Source organism: Fopius arisanus, unplaced genomic scaffold (genome assembly GCF_000806365.1).
Source record: "Fopius arisanus strain USDA-PBARC FA_bdor unplaced genomic scaffold, ASM80636v1 scaffold00075, whole genome shotgun sequence".
In the NCBI taxonomy this organism is placed as follows: Eukaryota; Metazoa; Arthropoda; class Insecta; order Hymenoptera; family Braconidae; genus Fopius; species Fopius arisanus.
In genome coordinates, this window is record NW_011887814.1 from 207,092 (window position 1) to 231,072 (window position 23,981).

At 36.7% G+C, this 23,981-nt stretch overlaps 2 protein-coding genes across 8 annotated transcripts in view; both read right to left on the bottom strand.

Moving 5' to 3' along the window:
• Positions 1–7,029: 7,029 nt before the first annotated feature.
• Positions 7,030–11,938, bottom strand: LOC105269829 (zinc finger protein 62). 2 transcript variants are annotated; one of them, XM_011310379.1, is made up of 4 exons: positions 11,624–11,938; positions 11,241–11,378; positions 10,753–10,900; positions 7,030–10,341 (listed from the first exon to the last, which is right to left on the bottom strand). In XM_011310379.1, exons 1-4 carry the CDS (start codon positions 11,762–11,764, stop codon positions 7,352–7,354), a joined length of 3,417 nt encoding a protein of 1,138 aa, XP_011308681.1. In that variant the 5' UTR covers positions 11,765–11,938; the 3' UTR covers positions 7,030–7,351. The 2 variants fall into 2 exon arrangements, with proteins under 2 accessions (XP_011308681.1, XP_011308680.1); XM_011310378.1 differs by having other exon boundaries at positions 10,753–10,915.
• Positions 11,939–12,467: 529 nt separating this feature from the next.
• Rab26 (RAS oncogene family member Rab26) overlaps positions 12,468–23,981 on the bottom strand; it is a 65,929-nt gene continuing 54,415 nt past the window's right edge. For 3 of the 6 annotated variants that reach the window (XM_011310386.1, XM_011310387.1, XM_011310385.1), the window contains exons 2-7: positions 16,393–17,158; positions 16,018–16,128; positions 15,304–15,412; positions 14,192–14,302; positions 13,563–13,704; positions 12,468–13,275 (exon numbers count right to left, since the gene is read on the bottom strand). In XM_011310386.1, coding sequence (XP_011308688.1) covers positions 13,158–13,275; positions 13,563–13,704; positions 14,192–14,302; positions 15,304–15,412; positions 16,018–16,128; positions 16,393–16,620 — 819 coding nt within the window. In that variant the 5' untranslated portion in view covers positions 16,621–17,158 and the 3' untranslated portion in view covers positions 12,468–13,157. The remainder of the gene's footprint in view (positions 13,276–13,562; positions 13,705–14,191; positions 14,303–15,303; positions 15,413–16,017; positions 16,129–16,392; positions 17,159–23,981) is intronic. The other 3 variants (XM_011310382.1, XM_011310383.1, XM_011310384.1) reach the window with 1 other exon arrangement.

Genomic DNA, 23,981 nt, shown 5'->3' on the forward strand with positions numbered 1-23,981 from the left:
GATCACTGGATCACATGCGTTTTCCGGTGTAACTCCGGTTCTATGGGAGCTAAATGGACCATCTTTTTTTCATCTTATTCCAAATTTTCGTATCTTTCTACAAACTCGGAAATTCATCTTATTCCAGATAACGCCAATATCTCATATATCTTACTACTTTACTTTTCATGTGATTGTACCGAGTAAATAGCGTGAGCTCCGAATCCGCCCCTTTTTTTACCACCCCCTTTATTTCTACAAGGAAACAAAACCCACCCCACCCCCTTTATTATCTTTATATCGAGTGTTTGAAAACCTGCGTGCATGAAAAACCAAAAAAAAAAATGATGAAAAGATTAATCGGAGCTTGCGCCCACTTTTCTTATCTAAATTTCTAACGACATAACAAAAAGCGTTTAGACGAATTTATTGTACCAATTTTGTATAGCCATAATTCATAAACAAATACCCATTAGAATTGTTTTCTGTAACTTCATCAATGTTTTATTCTATCGATTTTTATTGTAACCTAGAAATTTTTTTTCGTTTTTCTCTCCTTGTATTTTTGTACGATAAAGAACATTATATGAGTTATTGTTATTTTTATTTTTCATTTTGTAAAACACACACATACACACGTATATATATATACATTATATATTCACCGCTCAGTTTGGGCCAATTTTTAATTGAAAAATTAATCGATTAAGAGAATGGAGGAACTTACGGATTAGGATAAGAAATTTTTTCATAGTTTGTTATTGTTGTTTTGTATGATATTTGATTGAAAGATTATTAACAACTGGACACAGTGAATATTGAAATGTGTTTTTTTCCCTCTTTTTTTTTAATTGATTATTTCATTGTGTTCAGGGTGTTATGATTATTAATACTATATTTTTGTTAATAATACAGTGATTTGATAACTGCAGTTGATTTTGTTTACTTTTTTTTTCACGTGTTATTTGTTGGATAATTTTAGGATTACGATGAGAGAATATATTAACGATTGATGCAAATGACCTTGGGATCATCTAGATGATTTGAATCCGCCCAGATGATTCGTTTCAGTCTTGATTTTTCGTATAGATCATCGGTACCTTCTTGGATGATTTGTAAATTATTTTTTGTATTTTTATATGAGAGGTTTAAATTTTATCGATCAGGTCGATCATCTGGATCGTCTCGGGGCGCATTTCGGACAGAGAGCGAGATATTAGAAAAAAAATCGACCTAACCTCAAAATGTGGAATGAGCACAATTGGTCCTCGAGAGGGCGCGTCGATGTGTGTGATTTTTATCTAGATCTAACCTGTAGTCTTGTAAATGTGTCAAGGTCACGTCATTGAGGTGACGCCCCGAAATTTCATTAGGCAAATTTTTCATTAGGTGTTTATTATTGATTCAGGGGCGTCTACACCTCGAGGAGATTAGTTGTTGGAATTTTTGGTAGTCTAAGAGTAATCCTCGATAGTTAAATGTTGTCGTTTTTTCCCTTATTACTCAGATTTTTTTGGAATTGATCGGCGTGCCCGTTAAAACGATAACTAAATATATAAAAACGGGTATAACCCAGAATCTATGCGAGATAGCGAAGTAGAATGGTGCCATTTGAAACTTCAGAAAATTTCCAATAAAACGAAAAAAACTGAATTCATTTTGCTCCCACAGTTTGGGAGAAAATCCTAAATCAATTTTCATAGATCATTTATCTAGTTTGTAGATTACTCTCATGTTTTTCGTTGTAACTCAAGTTCTATGGAGCCAAAATGGTCGGCTTTTCCTTCATTTTGTCGGGAATTCTCCGAGCTACAAAATGGCGTCTACTACAAGTCACTACTCCTACCCCTTCCCCCGAAAAATCCCGAAAATGTAACGGAATGCACGCCGATCTGTCTCCACCGATGGTAAATCCACTCGAATGGAAGAAATCGTATTAAAAGACGTAGCTAACGTTTTACTATAAATATTATAAATAATATACATAAATATTTGCCACAATATAAATATATAAAGATTACCTATACTTATATAGTGACAATTGAGAGCAAAACGAGTACGATGATATCATGAAATATTATTATTCTTTGTTACTTCTTTATAATTAAAATGAAAAAAATATTGACAAAATAAACAAAAAAAAATTGCTATTTAAAAAATAATTAAGACCGATAAATAATTGATACTTGATGAGAGTGAGTGTCACGGGGGATCGTATTATACACGTAATATTCGGTTAGGGGTACGTGATGAGGATTTATTGATTACTCCAAAGCCTTGAAGCGTCGAATTGCATTTCATCGATCACCTCACCTCAATTTTCTTCACCCTTTTCTATTTTTTTTTTTCACCAATTGATGGCACGTCACGTCGAAAACTCGTCTGCAGCTGAAGGATCATCTCCGCTTTATTTTCACCCCCAAAATTATCCCGCCAGGTAAAACAATTATTATTTTCCCAACGCATCCGAGAAAAAACTCGGGAAATTTACCAACAAATTGAAAGAAAAATCATCCACTTCGGCCCTGTAGATCCGGAGAAAATCGTGAATCAATTTCCATCGATCATCGATTGATAGATCATTTTGACATTTTTCGTTGTAACTTTTGGTCTATCGAGGCTAGATCTAAAATTTTTTTTTTAATCTGTTGGTAAATTCCTTGGCATATTTTGTGGGGCAGTGCCCTCCCTTCCCCCCCGTGCCATTTTTAATGAATCATTAATGAGTGCATTAGCCCGCTAGATTATCCGTGGGCGGTGCATTAAAATGCATGAAGTGCTGTGGTAGAATCATACGAGTCGACGTAATACGAACGCATGATTATTTTTTTTATTTCATTCTTCAGTTCTCCATTACAAAGAGAAACAGAGAGGGGATACATGAAAAATCGTAGGAATGTGTGACGTTTTCATCGTGGGAGAGGAAAAAAAAAGGGAATGGGTGTGAGTCATCAGTGATATCCGATAGTTTATAACGATTCAATGACAGTTAAAAATCTCAATTGTTGATTAGATTTTATTCTAATTGAAATCGCCACTTGATGCGATGAATTTATAATTTCATATTTTTCCATTTCATCGAGAATTTCAATTGGATTCCATTGATTACTTAACATTAAGTGGAACTACTAAAGTTAAGAAATAAAATGACAAAATCTATATTTTAAATTGAATAATTCTTGTATCGAAAAATATCGTAACTGTATATTCGATTTTATATTCTAAAGAATGAACTTTGTATTCACATCTATTTATGTATAACTGAATGAATAGTTTTTCCTTCAGGATAGTTAATAGATAAGTAAATAAACAATTGATGAGTGAATCTATGAGGGGTGAGAGGTGATGTAGAACGGAATTCCGAGGGATTTGATGATATTCTGTGTCTAGTCTAAGGAACCGGCACCTGAATACGTAATGCGAGGGTTCAACGTTTAATTCATTAATTCCCTAATTTATTATTCACCTTGAGAACTAAAATACTGGATCATTGCAACCGGTGAAATTTTTTTTTACTGCGAAAATTTTGTATATGATGAATTATTTCCATTTATGAGAATTGGAAATTTTTGATAATAATTATGATAATGAGCTGTGTAACTCTGTCATCCATCATTTAAATAATTTAAACCATTGGGGGACCGAAATGGCAATTGATTATCCATTTTCTTTCTAATTATTAATTTAAAAAATTATTGTCACTGGGAATAACAGCGAGAATAATTGAATGGGTCGTCCAGAGTTGTGTATGTGCGTTATCACAAGAAAAAAAAAAACCTCAGATGAAAAAACGGAGAAAAAAATGGAGAAATCGAGAGTTGCGTAAATAAACAAAAGGGATAATACCAAAAAATACTCACTCGTAGGCGTGTAAGGGTACACACTAGTTGACGTAGAGAACCATTAGCGAGAATAATTACCGATTAATTAATGAAAAACTGCATTACTAATTTAATGAGAAAAATCGATATATATTACTACCTAAAAAATACGAATGAATAAATTTGAAAATACTATTAATTAAAAAAATAGTAGATGTAGAGGTAATTTTCTACAGAAATTTTTGCGCATTGTATACGCATATTTATGAGTTAGGGAGACAATATTACGTTGGCTGTTTTTCCTCTCAACAAAATGCGTCCCTCCATTTTGTGAAACGATTTGGCGTCACGTTGCCCTCGGTATTTTAACATTAATCTCGTTATCTCGATTGTCAGATGGTGTATATCGAGATATCGATTAAAACGTGTACCAGTGATTAACGAAATGATTTCGTGACGATAAATCGTTACACCAGTTCCATTCGTCCTGGAGTCGTCTCCGTGTTACTTCTTTCGTGTTGAACATATCTGTATGGTTAAAAGAGCTCTGCTTATGCTATTCAAAGTAATTCTCGTAACGTATGAACTATTGATGTTGACAGAACAATTGTTTACACGAGTGATTCTAACAAATGGCGAAAATCATCATTTCGTGATTAACGGGAGAAATTAAAGCGTGAACATCTCGAGACGAGAAAATCACCCACAAATTAAATTCAAGAAGCCGAACGTGTCCCTCCAATTATTAAAGTGAATACGGCATTTGGAGGCTCTATTTTTTTAATTTGTGGGTTAACCCTTTCCGAAAAATATTCGCAATCACAATAATCGAAATGATCGATTGAAATCGTCGAGACGATACCAAAAATGAACATTACCCGTTAAAAAACACATGAATACACCAATGAAACAAGATAAAAACGAAACAGTCATCCTCGCCAATAAAACTAAAGAAAATTGTTAAACTTCCATCAGATCAACATCACAAGAACAGACAATTTTTAATAAAAATATAAACCGTCAAAAAAAAAAAATTATTTAAACAACTACTACTGTTGAATCGATGTCGATATGTCGTATTTGTCCTTTTTCAATTTACAAAATCTCTCTTTGTATTAAAAACAAAAAAAAACATGGATAAAAATACCAATGAGTGTACTAACGTTCGATAGCCAGTGTGTTTCTATAGTTCATAATAAAAAAATAGATGAGTTTAAAGAAACATCACAAAATGGGGATATTGAAGATCCTGAGCGCAGCTACACTTTGTACATGATGATTGTTAATTAAAAATCAACACCGACATGACGGGATAATTATGAGTATCATAACGTAAGTTAATTAGTGGCGAGGACGATCACTCGTTCGTGGATTAATTGAGGGGAGAATTCGAATTTAATATTGAGAGAGAGAGAGAGAGCGGGGATTATTTAGGCTCTTGGATCATTTTATGCACGTGAATCGATGAGTGGGCGTGGCTTATGCCGGAAGTTGAGCACATGAGGCTCCAGAATTTAATTATGGGGGTCGATTTGCCATCGGGGTTCAATGAATCGATTTTTCAAGTCGTCGTTTGAATGAGACGAGAAAATAATTCGTGAAGAAATAAAATGAAATAGTTTCATGATTACGTCATTCGATAGATCGAAGAATTTAATCTCGAATTAAAAAAAAAATTGTTCATTTTGCTTCAGGGGTTCGAGAGAAAATCCCGGTCAAAGTTTTTTTTACGTCATTTATCGATCTATTAGTTTTTTTTTTACATTTTTGGCCGTATCTTGGATTTTAGATGAGCGATATGTTTGATTTTCCCTCCATTCGGTAGATCGGAAGATTCTCGATGACGAGGGGGAGAAAATTATTAATTTTTATGTGATAAAGCAGGAAAAAATCCTAATTTCACTTACGCTAGATCATCGATCAGTCGATAGATTCTATTTTCGGCTGCCATTTTAGTTCTATGGGCGCAAAATGAGCGAATTTTTTTTTGACTCCATGTAAAATTCTCTGGTCTATCCATTGGGGTCATTGGATACCCCCCAATTCAAACCTGTCATAGTTTTATTTACTCTTTTCATTCAAGACGGAAATGTTAATTGATGTTAAGGGTCTCATATGATATATCGAGTCTGCGATGGGATTGAATAAAAGTTATCATCAAAAAAATAAAGAGGGGATAACTATTGGCCTAATTCTATGTGTCATCAGTGTATTACGTACCTTAAAGAATGAAAAACTAATTCATTGAAGAAAAATAAACAAAAAATAAACTAATTTAAACTCTAATAAAAAATACAATTTACCTACCTTAAATCGCCAAAGTATTAAACGCAGATTATTCTTGCAGTGAAGGAGGGAATACATTAGAATTAATTTCCTCGATTTTTCTATTCGTAATTAGCCTCTATTACTTTTCCAACAAATAGAGTAATATTGAATATTCCTTTCGTAACTTTAGAATTTTGGAATGATTTTATTGCGTATTGAATGTGATAGCAATATCTAGACTAACTATTACGTTAATTAATTCTTAATTCCTCAACTAATTAGTTGAATTAAATTGTAAACCATAAGAACCGTTCACCGGTTCTCTTTATATCTCCAAAAAACTAATTAGTGAGAAACTGAAGGGTTTCCCTCCCATAAAGAGAAAAAAAACAGAAATATAAATAATTTTAAAAAATTGAAACTAAATAAACCAGAAAACACAGACGTACATATATCTATAAATATATGTGTATAATAGTCTATAATTTTTCATATTGTTGTACGAAAATTTTTAAGTTTATATTAAAACAAATGTTTTTGTGTATCATATAAAAAAAGAATTCGCAACGAAAAAAAAAAGAAATAATTTATCTAGTTTTACGTTAATTGTCTAATTGAATTACCCCCTCTCAATAATAACAACTCCAACAATCAGTGATAATAATTTTTTTATTAATTTATAAAGTGGAATAAGGGGAAAAAAAAATACTTTCAATTTATTTTTTGTTACAAGTAAAATTAAAACACTCGATACTCGATGATTCGTCGAATGTCCGACAGACCGGGGAATCCCCCATATGCAAAAAAAAAATGAAGTCCCCGCAGCAATTCACCTCGCACTCCCCGATCATCAACTCCACAAAATTGAAAAAAAAAATCTCAACTTCATTACAAGAAATAATTAACCAGCAGATGGTTACGCAGATCGTCAGGATGACACAGGTAATTAATCTTCACCATAAACCATGTCACGCATTTATTATGCAATAATGTCCATCGTTACAGAAAAAAAAGTAAATTATCTTACACTCTACAGAGTTCTATCGACTAAAGCCCCCTCCCCTCGGAAGCCACGATGATCCTAGCCTCGAAACCTAACCTAGAATACCAACCAAAAGCCTAAAAAATCCCTACGACAAAACTCTTACGATCCTCACAGTATCGCGTCAAAAGATTTCTACTGAATAATACAAAATGATTCTTAACATTACGTTCTGTACAAATGTCCTCTGAACATTGAAAATCTCGACGCCCCCTTACCTAACTTAATCTATCATCCTAACCTAACTGACGCCCTCATGAATCTTGACATAATGGATCTTCATAGCCTTAATATTGGGATACTTGATTTTGCAAATGGGACATACCCTGCCATCGGCCCCCTTAACCTCATAACTCCCCAGATCAGTTTTTCTGTAGAAGAGCTGAGTCTTCTTGCCCTCCACCTCGCCGTTGTGCTCATTGAGAAGATGACCATCGATGGCAGAGCGATTGAACATGTGCCTGGAGCACAGGTTGCAGCTGTATAGAATGTTCATGTGACTCTTCTCATGTGCCTGTTTGGCTAGTGACGTATCAAAGACTTCTTCGCAGTCGTCCATGGTGCAGTAGTGTTTGTCACCATTTCCATGGACTTTGGTGTAATGCTGTTTCATGTTGGCAGGATTAGAGAAGACCTTGTAGCACTCGGTGCAGGGTACACCCTCACCCTCGACCTCGCCCTCGTCCACCTCCAGGGGCTTCCCAATGCTGCTCTTGTGGACGTTCTGACGATGCTTGTAGAGAGAGCTCATGCTTGGCAGTAGTTTTTTGCATATTCCACAGGTGACGGGCTTCTTCGGTGGATTAGGTGTTCCAAAGCTGCTTCCCGATGGCTCACCCAGGTGATAAGCCTTTCTGATAATGTCAAAGTCAAGTTTCGGTCGTTTGGGCTTGCCATCTTCATCGACCTTCGACGGTGACGGAGTCGTTGACTTCCTGGGTAACGAGTTGAGTGACTTTCTGACGTAGTGAGCAGCTGCTTTGTGCTTTTTCATGGATGTCTCGTTGTTGAATACCTTCTTGCAGACTGGACAGGGGAAAGAAGTGGGTGTTGTCTTCTTGAGAGACTGTAGCTTCATTCCGGTTACAGGAGTTGTCTTGTGCAACTTCTTGTGCTTCCAGAGGGCCTTCGTCGAGCTGTAGAATTTGCCGCATATGTCGCAGGATATGTCAACAGGCCTGGTGACCTCCGCCAGGATAGGATTCTCCTTGTGCCACCTCATGTGCTCCTCGAGTGCCTTCTCATCCGGAAAGACATTAGTACAGAGCTCACACTGCAGATCACCAACAAATGACTTCTCTGACTTGTGCTTTTGGCAGTGAACTTCCCACAGGTGCTTCCTCAATTCCGAAACGTCCGTGAACGAATCATCGCAGACAGCGCAGGCCAAAGTAGTCGGTGACATTGACTGCTTGAAGCTCGGCGTTGGGAAGGACTTCTTGGCTTTAGCCGGACGTGGTGTCATGGTTATCTCTATCGGCTCCTCCGTCATCTCCACCTGCACCTGATCCAGGGGATGTGGCACCGATCTGATGGACAACCTCGAGTCCCGCCTAAAGTGGTGACCTCTGTGAATCTTCAATGATGTCTCATTACTGAAACGTTTGCCACAGATGTCGCAAGCCAGATGATCATCCTCCGCCATTCCATGCGCCTCCTGAAGATGACCGGTCAGCATCTCCTGAGTTTCAAACATGTTCTTGCACTGTTGACACTTGTGCATCACCACGTCTGGAGGCAGTTCCTTGGGATGTGCCCTCTCTGCATGCTGATTCCACAGATCCTCACTCGTAAATGTTTTGGGGCACTTCGGACAGCTGAACCGACCAGCAACAATGTGAACCGTCCTGATGTGCCTCCTGAGATTCGGATAGTTGGCGAATATCTTGCCGCATGTGGTGCACTCGGTGCTACGACCATGGGAATTCTCCATAGGCACGTAATCCGGTGCATTGATGTCCGAGTCCGACTGATCCAATCCATCATCCATATCTGGATCAACAATCTCCACGTGATTCTGACCCTTCATATGACCCTTGGAATGCGTCATCCTGTGCTGTGCAAGCTCTTCCTTAGTCCCGAACTCTTGCGGACAAACAGCGCAACCAAATTTCATCGTAACTTTCATACTCGAGTTGTAATTCTTCCAAACACCTTTAGCATCATCATCTCTAGCCTCATCAGCTCTGGTGGCGGTGCGGTGCTGCTGATGATGCACCAGGTACTCATTCGAGTGCTTAAATTTGGCATTGCACTCGTAGCAGACGAGATCTTTCTTGTTGTGCTCGAGTGCAATGTGAGATTGAAATTTCTTGAAGACGAGGAACGTCATGCCACAGTGAGCGCAACGATACGACGTTCTCTCGTCCGGAGGGAGACGTTTGCACAAGTCCTCGTGCTTCAGCATATTGGGTTTATATCGATAAATCATACCGCAGTAGTCGCACGTGTGATTGTGCGCTGGATCGCCGTGACGGTATGGTCCAGGTGGCGCTGCTTTAGTTTTCGGGGACTTCAAGGAAGCGGATGTTGTGAGGGGCTCGTAATGCTTGTCCGAGTGTTTTGACAAGTGACTGAGCAGTTCTTTTCGATTTGGCATCGGCCTAAGGCACATGTTGCAAGTGAAATACTTCTCCGTGCCGTGTTTTGGTACCACAAGGGCAATTTTCATAGCGCAATCGAATGACGCACCACAATGGAGTTTGTATATCGAACGATCGGGAAATTCTGTGAGGCATGCAATGCACGTGTAAGGGCGTAAATCCGGCATATGCTGGCGTATGTGATTGAGAGTGCTACGACGATCGCTAAACACTTGTTGACACGAGTAGCATGAGAATGTTTTTAACTGACTTATTATGTTTTCTTGGACTTGAGTCAAGGGGGCATTTTTCTCCATCGACAGGAGCTCGTCCTCCACGTCCTCTACCATCTCTATGTCCTCGTCAATTGATTCAGATTTGTCCGTTGATGGGGCACGATATGACGGACCGTTTCGCGATTTTCCCGCGCTATGGTAACGCTCCATGTGACTCTTGTACGACGATTTTGAGTGCAAGTGAATCATGCAGTGGGGGCATTTGCGTTTGAATACTTTTACACCGCGGAAGTGGGTGTGGGGGCCTCTTTTTAATTTTTTACGGTGGGTTGAACGGTACTCCGAGGGATCCAGCAGATCTTTTGCTGCTGCTGCCATCGGATTCAGCAGTAGCTCTGTACCCGATTCTCCTTCTGGAAGGAACCCGGGGGTTAGCCCATTTTGTGGATGCATTTTTCAGATAATTTACTAGCTATAGTAAATCATTATTTTCAATTATTTATTTATTAGGAATTTTATTACGTTTGCAGTGGTCAAAGTCTTCTGATGCCTTACAATCTTGAATATTGAAAACTGAATGGCATTAATGCCCTTTTTTGTTCAATCGAGAAAAATAATTAGGGTTTCAAGTGAAGCTGTAGCTAATAAATTATTTAACGTAGAGCTAAAGCTCAAGTTGTTGGGAAATTTAATAATTGTTGACTTCGGTTGTTACTTAATGGCGTTAATTGATATTGAGTCCAGTTTTTATCGTCGGTTGCTCGATTAAAATTTAAGGCTTTTCAGGGAAGAGAAAGTGTAGAAATGTGAGAAAAATTTAATACCTGAGGAGTTACTTGAAGATCTGCGACGTTTGGAGCGAGGGCGGGAAGGGACCTCTGGGATGTCTTCCATATTCTCCATGGGATCGATCACATCCTCTGGGGGCGGCATGTCCTCTGGATCCATTGGCTCCGATTTTATGTGAGTTATCTGAGGAAAGAGAAACTGGACATTTTCAAATTTATCAAATTATTCAGTTCACACAAAAAATCATATCCATTAAGCCTCGACACAAAAAAAAATGGAGATCCATTAAAAAATTTTTCAATCCCAAATGAAAAAAAATATATTTCCAAAAACCCATATTTCCATAAAAAATTAAATAAACTAAAATAAAAAAAACTCAATTTATTTGTTCTAGTTCAATTTCTTCTCTTGAAAAATTCCCCTTCCCGCCAAAAAAAAAAAGAAATGTTGAAAACGAATGAAAACTCAATGGCCTAAAAATGCAAGATGCCCTCCTTCCCCCTGTTCCCCTTCCCCAACCTACCACATCTCCACGCTTCTCTAGCCATCTCTGCAGCTTCTCCTGAGACCTGAGACAGCTATCCCTGTAGCTGTACCACTGATTAACACTCTTGACGCAGTTACCACAGATAAGTTTGGTGAAATTGTCATCATGAAGCACCTGAAATCCAAAGCGTTAGCAATAAATCCCCCAGAACCAGTCTCATCCCACCAGCCACTCCAATCACCAAAGATGGATGACACGACGCCATAACCTTGTGCCACAGTCCAGCTAGACTCGATGATTCAATTGATACATCTACGTTCAATTAAATCATCCAAGGCATGAGCGGCTAGATGCCACAGTGATGACAGGATTGATAAAAAATAATTCATGCAAATTGAATTGAGTGACTGGATCCATACCTCGATGCTGAGACAGTTTTGGATCTTCTCAGCGAGTGGTACTGCCTCTTGGACGCCGAATATCGGTGACTTGGGCTCGTCCTTTGATAGACACAAACGGCACACATTGTCCAGCGTCTCCAGCTCAACTACTTCGTCCATTATTCAGGACATAAAATACTCGGATGTAGTTTTGATTTAGTGGCGGGGGTGGAAGTGATGATGATCAACGGTGGTACGTCGTGTGGTGGTGATGGAGGCTGCAGAAGGTTAGGGACGCAACGTTTTGTTTGCTCGCCGACATTTGAACGCGCGGAGCTACCACCGAGGCATCAAGTATCGCATCGAGCGGTTCAAGGGGTTCAGTTTTGGGCTTGATGGGCTCTGGGGGATTCTGGGAGTTGGCGGCGCTGTCATGTGTCAGTTACAGATGATTATCACAGGTGGCGACACTGCCAGCGCTTTCAAACACTTGACGTTCAAGTTCCATTGAACGAATTCAATCGCATCAATACCAACTTGTCTTTTTTTTAATTCTACTATTTATTTATCCTTTTTATTTTTAACGCTTTTTGTTCATTTTCTCACTGAACAGACCCAGGAAAAATGGAAGATAAAAAGAAAGAATTCTTATTTCAAGGTTTTTTTAATATCGATTTTTACGAATTTCGGAGATTTAATTACGAAAATGAGAGAAAAGTCAGAGTGAGAGATTTTTAAAAATCTGATTTTTCCGCGTTTTTTAATTAATTTTAATTTTTCCATTCATTTTTTAAAATTAAAATGTCATTTGGTCCATGAAGGTCAGGATTAGGGATAAGTACAGGAAATTTTGAACGGAAAATCATTGTCTCGATAAATTGAGTTATTTTTGCAACTCCACTCGGAGACACGTTTTAATCTGTTTTTTTTTATTCACTTTTTTACATAAAATTTTCCAAAACATAAAATCAGTTCAGAATGTTTCGGTTCTCACCATAAGCTGTAACAAGACTAATCTGACAATAATTTTCTACCACCAAAAAAATTGTGCACTCAAACATCAGATTGTGCATAAAAAAAAAAATTGAATTTGGTCCTTGACATTTGTAAATTCGTGTTTTCAATTGATTGAACCAAGAAAGTGAAACGATAGTACAACAATTGACATCAATCTACGAGATTTCGTTTCGGAATTACCAGAGTTATTGATAATTCATTAATTTACTCATTAACCCACGTTAATTTGCATGGACTAATGAAATCAGTTTGGTCTCTCAATTTTGCTGAAGCGAAGCTACTTTACATCCAATTAATAAAGTAGACGATAATATTTGCGTATATTTGATATTCAGGAGCCTGTCCCTTTTCTTTTTCCATCCCCTATCGTATTTTCTTTCGATAATTCATCAGACAAGTGGAGTCAAATAATAATCAACAAATGGATGAATCAGAACAGCTTGAATTACCAACAACAACATCGATTATAACATCTAATGCCACAACCTTTCTGATGAATTCACCCTTCAATTGTACCTATCGATCGTCATTAAACTGAATGAATCAATCGATCGATTCAAGTTGTCTGGCAATTGCTCATGAAACAGGTACTCTTCCGAGATTGTTCGCGAACATAATCTTGAACGTTGAACTTCGTGTCGTCAGGGTCCACATTTTTTCGAGCCTTTAACTGCCTGGAACACGACATAATCCAATATCAAGTATTTTTCCCCTATCAATATTTTTTAAATCTAATTTTCACTCCAATAAAAAAATTATCTAGTCCGAAATATTTTTTAATCTTTTGAACTTTCAATTCAACTTTTATCAATAATTCAATTAACTTAATTAATAAACGATTTAATTTAATAAAGAAATCGAAATGCAGGAAAAAATGTGAATGAAAAAATAATTTTCCAGTTCAATTGAATTAATGAAAATATATCTTCGATTGATTCTTCGATAAACCAATAAAATTTACTTTGCAATTGCGAAAAATGCCAGTTCAACATTAGCTCCAGTCCGGGCTGAAGTCTCCATGAATGGAACATCGTATTCATCAGCCAGACGCTTTCCATCCTCTTTCTTCACCATTCTCTCTGTTCCACAATCCGCTTTATTCCCTAGTAAATAAATTTTCCATTTAATGGACGAAATCGATCATCAGCTCTTTAAACGTCCGAGGATCTGCGGGAGATGCCCAGACGTTAACGAGAACTTTAAACACTAAAGCACCTCAATATAACAAAAATTATTCCCTCCATCTCTCAACCGTTAAAAAAAAAACACGACTAACATTTATTCATCTATTTTTCCATTAAAAAAATAATCCCAAAAAATCCAATTTCCCATATAATTGTTAAAAAAACAAATCCAAAAATTGATGGAAAATGATTTTTTTTCTAAAATTATTATTGTTTTTTAAACAATTACAAAATCATAAAAAAATGAGATAATTATCTACATAAGATGTAATTATCGGCAATAATATTTAACGATCATTGCCGAGAGTAGATCGATGGCGTTGATATTAAATATTGAATATAATCATGGATTGGGGCTAGTTGTTAATTTGAATAACACGATGTAGTATCAATAATATTACGATACCTAGTAGCATGATGACAACGTCGTTCTGAGCATATTCCCGGATCTCTCCAAGCCATGCCCTGATGTTATCATAACTAGTCTTGTTCGTCACGTCGTAGAGCAATAGCAGCGCTGAAAAACCAGTCGGTTGGCTCATCCATTATGTAATCACAGGGAGGGCTTCTCGTGTCGTATGGGACATGTACATGGATTTGAATAATCTGGATGGAATAACGTACATTTCGATATTTATGAAGTATTTAAGTTATGGCCTCTTCAACCCAAAATTATCAGTTGAATAATTTTACCCAAAGTTACGAAAATACCCGTTATTTCATTCACTTAGTACAACTCATTAATTTATAATGTGAAATTCATTCGGGCATGTAATGAGATGACAATGTAATGAGACTATGATTCAATCACGAAATATTCGAGTACATGCATCGCCATGTAATTTTCTCAGATCAGTTCATTAATTAAATTAAAAGTAAATTGAATGATAATAATAATGATAATAATATTGATATTATTAATAATAATAATAAGAATAATAATAATTGAAGCACACGATTTTCAAATAGTGATAAACCCAATTAAATAAATTTTGTTGTGATGATTGCATCCCGTGATGACGACAGTTTGTTTAAGAGTTGATTGTCATGTGAACAAAGATTGAAACAAAACAACGGAAAACAGAAAAAACAGAAAAGTACATTAACTCACTAGACAATCTTCTACCGAACAACATGCGCCCAATGGCATTGAAAATCGGATGAAACCGGTTCCCAAAATGAACGCTAATAGACTAAATAATTAGGGGTATTTAGACGTCTCAAGGAATGACTGATAATTGAATGGACAATTTTCAATCGCGTTACATGCAGCTGAGCGTAATAAATCTCAAACGACTGGAATTCCTCGATTTTTTGATTATCATTTTATTTCGAGAAGCTGTCGTCTGGGAGAAAATGTCAAAATATATTTGGAGGGGATTTCTCGGGAGATTAAAGAGATTTTTGGACGTTTTCTCGTTATCAATAATTACCGGGATAATTGCATTTTTCTGGGATATCCCCGTAGGGTGGGATCACAGAAGAATAATTAAATCCCGCGGTTATCAAATATTTTACCGTGAGCGTCTCTGTAGTACGCGTGTGTCACACTACGAAATCTCTCCTGTCCCGCGGTGTCCCATATCTGGAGCTTGATCCTTGTATCTCCAACTGTCACAACTTTGTTCTAAAAATGAAAATTATCTTTGGTCGAGTTTTGCCTCGATATGCGAATCAAAACCGAAAAATAACTGAAGGGAAACACCCGGGGGTGCGGTATTCCACATAAAATAATATATTAAAAAAATATGTGATACTGACCAATTGGATAAATTCTTGCAATATACATGGAATTTATATAAAATATATATGCAGCATATAAGTTTATATTTATATCACTTTCATATATATACTCGGCGAGTATAAAAGAAATAGAAAGAAATTATGTAATTATACGAATAGATAATTTTTTGTATGGAAAAATCGATAGATCGGAGAATTGATCCACAAATTGACAATGAAAAACAAATCTATTAATTGATGAATCAATTATCAGATTTATCGATTACCATCGGTTCTATTCAAGTTGACTGATTGATTGCTTAATTACGAATTAATTAATTTGACAAATTGATTAATTGCACGGATTAATTAAGGTACATGACCAGTGAGATGAGGTAAAAATGACGCCAACGGAAGAAAATCGGGCGGCATTTACTATTAAATTATCGGATTGTGGGAATTGATCGGGGAACAGAGGAGATGTGCGATGCATTTTGAAATATTTCTCACCCTGAAATCTATGCCAACCGTGCTTATGTGATTCCCCGAGAGGAATCTACCGTGCCGGAATCTCGTGAGAAGGCAGGTCTTTCCCACACCGCTGTCACCCAATAGCATGACCTATCATTTTGAGCAAAAAACTATAATTAAAAAAAAAAACGAAAAAAAATCGCGTTCATTTCTTTCCAAATCCACCGTGAAAATTTTTCTGATTTCCCGTCGGCTCCATGGAAATATTTTTTTCATGGAAATATACACATCTACATATTTTTCCATGAGTAAATTATTCCGCGAATATGCACACAAATCCATGCCCCACGAGTCCCAATATCGAACCCGCAATCGCGAATTAGAAAGTCAAGAAGTATCAGGAGTGAATTAGACCTTGAAATGTAATTCCGTGGCCTCGGGTGGGGCCTGTGGTTCGCCGGTGCTGTCGTGGGACGACTGTCGTCTCACAGTGGGCCCGTAGCCGGTGGTGGGGGCTGTGTGGGCCCGTGACGCCCCACCGTGGGACCCAGGGTTGGGCCAATCGTGTGAGAGATCGTTGGGACCGGAGGAACGCTGCGAACGCGTCCCACCAGGTCGCGCTGCCTCCTCCACACCTTTCATGCGCTCCTGGTATCACGAGCACCAATTTGCTCTTCTTCTTCTCGGCCACTCCTCGTCGTCCAAGTCGCGAGTTATGTCGTTTTCACGTACTATCCTGATTTTTTTTTCTTCCCCTCGCTTTCTTTCGTCGACGGCGGCCTGTGGTGTTCGCCGTCTTTATTTTATTTTTATTTTTTAATGCCCGCTTTTTTTTTACTCTTATTTTTTGGTTTTATTAACCACCAGAACGCACTTCTACCTCAAGTCTCGAGCGTCGGGGAGGTCAATCAACTCTGTTCCATAAGCCTGGTAAAAGGCAACCGGCGCGAGCCAACGGATTCGTATGTAGGCGAGAGTCACTTTTGGAGTCTTATTAAATCATCGGTAATGTATGAGGATTCGAGAATTATTCTCGCGGGGATCGGAGTCGGTGGTTTTTTTTTAAAAACTTTTTTTGGTTTTAGTCACGATCCATTAAGTCAAATCAAGATCCAGAATGATTGACGCTTTTCAAACCAGGTTGCTATCTCATTGAAATTTTGCTGTGATGTACTCCAATCTTAAAAAAATCAAAACGAATTGCTAGAAAAATTCGCGATCCTGTAATCCCGTCCCGTAAAACATCTAAATAATCAATTGCTGCGGTTGCAATTGAGAGGGAAGGGAGCGCCGATGGATCGGAAAATTCGTCGTCGGATTAACAAAAAAGTATCACTACAATGCCGCGGTCTCGAGGATTTGAGGATGATAGTGCTCATGAATGTTTTAATGAAGTGACAAATATGGGAGGAGAGGGATCGATGAATCGGAAGATTACCGGTTGAATATAAAGAAGGGGATTAGATCAATTTTGATATCTGGACAATTTCTGATGTGTGATGGGGAGTTTTTTATTTTCTCCTCGACCGAAAAGTAGCAACACGACAAAGTGCATTTAACGAAAGTTTCATTTCCACTTCCGTCACCCGGAAGCAATAGAACTCATTATCAACTTGTCAAGCTGTCGATGGAAAATACGAGCAGATGCCATTATCAGACACGTCCGTTGCAGTCTATCAACCCATAAAGTAGTTGTTATTCTCATTTTTAATTTAGATTTGCAGGTAGTTTATGGATTATGAAATCGATGATTTATCGTGATTTCAATGGCGTGATCTTTTAGAACTTATTTGCTCTGACGGAATCCATAAATTCCCTCTCCAACGCCACTTGGGGGTCTTATCGCCACCCATTGTTCTCAGAGAGTAAACCCTAGGCCCAAACAATTTTGTTTTGAGTTTTCTAAGAACTCGGGGTACAATCGGCCTCGAGAAAGTTACAATAGTCGAGGAACTGTGAACATCGCACGAAAAAATAGTTTTCTCCGAGTGCAACATAAAATTTTCGTATGGGGCGGTATAGTTTGACATTACTTGTTGTTAATAATATGTGCCACTTCGCGTGTCCTCCTATTACCCATATCGTTGATTAATTGCTTAATAGTATTTCTTAATTAAATGTTTCTGGGGCACATCAGATTGACAATGGCTGCGACCTCCGTCCTTCTTCCTCTGAGACTCACTCAAGATCGAAAAGAAGAAATTGTCAACCGAAATCGTGACGAGAAGGACAGCCGGCAATGAATGATTATCTCATTATAATTTTTCAGTTCTTTCGGCAATTAATTGTCAACGACTGAATTACAATTACAGAATCATAACAATTGTTTCTGAATTTGTTCAGGGATCCCGTCTTCTATAAAATAAGGGAAAGGTAGATAAACACTGAATAAATATAATAAATCCAGCGATGATGACGATACCCTACAAAAATGAGTGCGTGGAGTCGTCGCCGATGTTCAGCCGACATACCGCCGACATTTGGCGTCTGTTTCGGTTGAAAAATTCCCACGGCTCTTTTCAGGTAAATTTTAGATTTTTTTTCGGGAAAAAAAGGCGTGGATTAGACGTTAGAACCCACCCACGCCCCGAGCGAGCCGCCAACATGTATACGAGGAAAGAGGCGAATAATAAATGTAAACGAGATGGGTCTCTAGGGCTGAATGAATGTGGCTCATTGTATTTTGGAGAATGGGTCGAGGCTTGGGGCTTTCTGGATCACCCGACTAGTGGCGCCCTGACCCCAAGTACTCGACGCCAACAACCGCCGATGGTTTTTTTTTTTCTCCACCTCCCTCCCAATCCTCTAGCGCCATCTTTTCACGGCAATTGTGTGACACACACTGGTGAGCAGAGAGGCCTCTGTGCACGACGTTGTAAAATCCCCGGACTCTCTCGCTCGCTTTGTGCTCGGCCACTGACACGACACTGTCACGTGACTCACGTGACCGAGAGAAACGCTGTTGCATCAATTGCCAGTTTTTTTTATTTTTTTTTTATTTTCTGTAATTTTTTTTTGAATTTTTTTTTAATTAAAAAAAATTGTTTTAAAAAATTGTTGTTTTTATTTTTTATTTTGTTTTTTTTTTTTGGATCCAGAAATGACCCTTTTGGTAAATCCAAAAATAGGATATGAATGTTTTAAGGAAAAAAAACTTTTTTGATTTGTTACCTTTTTTAAAAAATAGAGATTGAACTTTGGTTTATTGTATGAAGTTAAAAGTGATCGTATTGTCTTGAACAAGAATGTGAAATTGATATTAGAAATTAAATTTCTTCTGTTAAAAAAACTCACAATTTTTTTTTGACATTGCAACTGGCATTATTGAAAAGATCATTCATCATCAGAATTAGAAAGGGAATATTGAAAGTTGAAAAAAGTTGTTTTCATTTAATCCCGTGAAATGAATTCCGAGACTTTTTATTTAATTTTCCACAAACCTATTCGGGTCAAACAGGTCGTATTTTTTAAATAGTAATTTCCTGAATTATGACCCATTTTTTTTGGTTTTTAAAAAGCGGGTGATGTTTTTCTATCAATTTAACGAGAAATTTTTCCGGGTATGTAATGAGCGCGATTTTCCTGCGGTAATACGGATAATTCCGAGTGCTGTTACTAATTAATTATCTGTTCGGATTTAATGATTAAACTGATATAGATCGGATAATGATTGAATTTTGATGAGCACTGGAATATGTAATAGCTTTTTTTGATATAAATGATTTTTCAGTAGATTTCAATGAAAAAATTTGCCATTTCTTCACTCAGAGTAACTATGACATTGCGGATCATGGACTGACGTGGACTTACATCAGTACGACTTCAATCCAGTAAAATGTCGGTCTCGGCAATAATCTTTATCATCATAGTGAAGAAAAAGGGATACTTGGGGATAAAATCGCTCGGGATTTGAACCAGCGATGTGTCACTTGGGAGAACTACCACTTTACCAACTGCGCTATCACACCATTCCATTTTTTAATCTAAACTTAAAAATGACTATTCATCATCGAGAATTTCCCGGAATCCTTAAATGCCCGACGACACCTAAGAATTCCTGATTTATCAATCAATAAAATTACCACACATCAAAATTCATTATTCATTTCGAATTTAATATTCAATCCAATTTTCACTGTTGAATTTAAAACCCGGATTTCACTAAATTGGAAAATTAAAAAAGCACAGAAAATCAGGAAATTTCCGAAAATAGACAGAATTTTATATTTTTGTATGGAATAAAAATTCTGTCGTTTCTGTTGTCCAGGAAGAAAGGGATTAATTGGGATCAATTAAATTCCTGCGAAACACCGGAAATTCACGGATTTAATGAACATTAATAGCAATTCGGTGAGACGGCTAAATAATCCTAATTATTTGGTCAATTACCGTTTATTTCAGTCACTGATTTCATCCGATTTTCGCGTGATTAGACTCATTAGGTTCGTTGGAATATTCTTAATTAAGTTACGGTAGGGCTTAAAAAGCCACGGCGAATTATCGCGAACGTCATAACAAAAGCGCTGACATTTTCCAGTCCCCGGGAATAATTAATCAATTCCGAGAATTTCTCTTTGTGAGTTGGTAATCAAAGGATATTCTCCATTTTTTTTTTCGACTCGTCTGGGGAACAACTGGGGGACTTTTATTAAATTTTGATTGTGAAAAGCTGAGTAATTTAACTGCAACTACACCAGTTACTCAGTCCTTTCCCAGGATATACCCCACGTTAAATTCACTTTTTAATTCGCGTCAACTCTCCACTACCTGTTTTGTTAATCAACTTTGACGTAAATGCGTTATCAATGTTTTCGGGATCAGGTTCGAGGTTTAATGATGTTAAGGGGGCCTGTTTAATTAGCGCAACTTCGTTCCCAGAATTTCGGGAGAGTTTGAAATATTGTTTATTCGCGGGAATTTTTTTGCGGCTGGAGAATTTTTTTGGAATTTCTGGAAAACTGATATAAATCAATTTCGAGAACATAACGTTCCGTGATATTGAAATATAATAAATTGTCATGAATTTCTTGAAAACTCGAGAAATTCCGAAAAATTATTGAATTAAATTCTTTATCATTATTGAAAATCAATTGTAATTGTACAATTGTAATCGGCATTGTAAAAATCGTCATTACAACAAAAAAGAACCAAAAGATTTCTACTAATTGCATATTTAAAAAATAATGACAATAAATAGAATAGGTGTCAGTGAAATTTGACGGAAAAAATAGGGAAAAAATAGGGAAAAAATAGGGGAAAAAATACGAGTGATCGGTAGGTGTAGAGGAACAGGAGACTAAAAAGTAAAAAAATATTCTCTCAAACTGAAGGCATAACGAGATCCTCGAAATAGTGGGCTAGGGCGTTGACAAGGCAACCGAGACGAAAGTCAAGCCTTTGTGCCTTTGGGTGTTTTCTCGTATCGTAGGATAGTTATGGAAGGATGATGCCGAGGGTTGGATGTACACATGACGTATGTGCCTGCACGAATTCGATATAGAGTACAAGTCCGTTTGCCAAACAATCCCCCCCTCAATTCACTGTACAAGCCCTTAGGGCGCCCTTTTCGCCCCCCTTTTATCATTTATTCTGGGTGATATTAGTGCTCCAGCAAGGGCTCGACGAAATGTTCCCGACAGTTGCCCGCATCATCGGTTATGACGTGAATAAGGCACCGAGAATATCGTCGGAATAAAAAAATTTACACCAAAATTTTACCTCCACTTTACACTAACGCCTATTTTCCATTTTTCCATTTAAAAAAAAATGTCACGTTACATCCTCGGTAATTGGTTCATCACATATTGTTGTAATAATTTTTAAAAATTCAATAAATATAGAATTTTACATAATATATAATTAATGTATTATATATTCTATATACTATATTTATTTTGATAATTGCGTATTTTAAACAATAAATAAAAGGAAATAAAATAAATATGCAATTATATAATAAATGTATTATATATAATATATTCATTATATATTAATAATAATAACTAATAATAATATTATTACAATATTCATCCATAAAAATATTGATTACCGTAATAACGTAATTTATTTTTTTAAATAAAAATAAAAATATCGAATGAAAAATTAATAAAAAATGATGAGTCAAATGACTCATCATTGAGTTTTTCGGTTATTTCCGGCTGTCAATTTATTTCTTCCCGTTGACATTAAGAATGAAAAAATAAAAATATTGCGATGGCGATTGTGTTTGAGATTTCTTCAACATCGTGTTGTTTTCGTTGTAGTTGTTGTCCCCCCATCATCACTATATTTATCCGTTCCACGGTTAGATCAATACACAAAGAGTTATCACATGGGGAAGTCATTGGCTCAGGTGCTTGGCAACGTAAACCTCTCGACAATTTTTCTGTTACTTAGAATGACTAGAGTAAGACCGATCAAGAACGATTGGATTACCGATTATCTCCACCACATGTGCCCTTTTGAAACTCATTAATCATCATTAACCAAAGTTGTTATTTCATCTTCATTTCTTCTATTCTATTTTCATTGAGAAGAACAACATTTTCTGGTCAATTAATTAAGGACGATATGATAATTATAATTATAATGACAATGACAATTATTATTATTATTATTATTATTATTATCATTATTATCATTATTATCATTATTATATAATAATATTAGCTACACGGAGAGAAATATTTAGTAAAAATTACGGAACTTTCAGTTCACTTACCGATTACGGAGTTGATTCGAAAAATTTAAATGACGGTATCGTTATTTTTGACCGATTATTCAGATAAAAATTACGGAACACCGCGGAAAATTTCCGTGACTTTAGATAAAAATTACGTGACAGTTCTGTAAAATTTCCGACAACCACATTTCGCTCCAGAATTACGGAAAATACACGTAATTTTTATTGAATATTTCTCTCAGTGTAATTGGAAAATTGATGTTAATATATGTGGAATTTTTTGTTCGCAGTAATTGTTGGTTTAATTTAAAATTTAGGTGAGGAATCGATAACAGATTTTCAGTTATATATAATATCTCGAAACCTTCAGAATTATCGGATTGTTTCCCGAAAAATAATCGACGGAGGAGAATAAAAAAGAATTGATGCAATAATGTGCAATGAGATTAGCGGATGAACGAATGAATTTATTGCGGCTCTTTTTTTTTGGATTTACAGTGTTGTGAATAATTCAGATTTGTCGGGTCAGATTAGATTTTGGGAAATGCCGGAGCACTCACGTGTCGGGATAAATAAAATCATTGCCCCCCAGGGCTCATTCCTATCACTCGACACTCATGTGACAAAGAAATTTTCGATTTTTCCGTTTTTATACCTCGGAGTGATGCAAAATTCAGCGAACGAGTGGTCCGAGCTGTTGAGCTGTATAAATTCAATTCCTCTCCCGGTACATCGCGGGGGAAAAAAAAAATTCACCCGAAGGGACATACCATCCGGAAAATTGATAACCGCATTTCACTCGGGAAAAATAACGGAGTAAAAAAGACCCTCCAGACTCCAAAGTCAAAAAATAAAATTACAGTGAAAATCGCGTTGGGAATTCTATGGAATATTCTCATTTCACTTTAATCATAAAAAATTTATGTGTTAATTCAATGGTTTAATTGGCAAAGCGAGAGAGATTTCTGTCGATTTATTGAATATTTAAAGTCCTCATGTTCGAGATAAAAAAATATTATTAACAAATTGAAACTCGAGAATTTACTTTTTTCAACATCTCCCCCTTTCAAAAACAGGAAAAATAATCAAAATAATATTTATTTAAACATTTATAAATTTGTTATTAAAACGGAGATGTTTCTAGAGACTTATAAAGCATTTCCAATTGTTTATATTTATCAAGAAAAAATCTGTATTTGAAATTCGAGGATTTATTTTCCGCGAAAATAGATTTCGCGACTCGATGAATTTCACCCACAACGCGGCCCTTTATCGCCACCCCCACGTCATTTCCTCCCCTTTTCACACGTGAATCCCCCCC

What these genes read in the sequence shown, in the direction of transcription:
- LOC105269829 (XM_011310378.1), bottom strand. Translation starts at nt 11,764, where the DNA reads ATGGACGAAGTAGTTGAGCTGGAGACGCTGGACAATGTGTGCCGTTTG. An exon ending in AAAACTGTCTCAGCATCGAG is followed by an intron (nt 11,379 to 11,623) that starts GTATGGATCCAG and finishes TTTGGATTTCAG; the next exon opens with GTGCTTCATGATGACAATTT. An exon ending in ATCTTCAAGTAACTCCTCAG is followed by an intron (nt 10,342 to 10,752) that starts GTATTAAATTTT and finishes GGTTCCTTCCAG; the next exon opens with AAGGAGAATCGGGTACAGAG.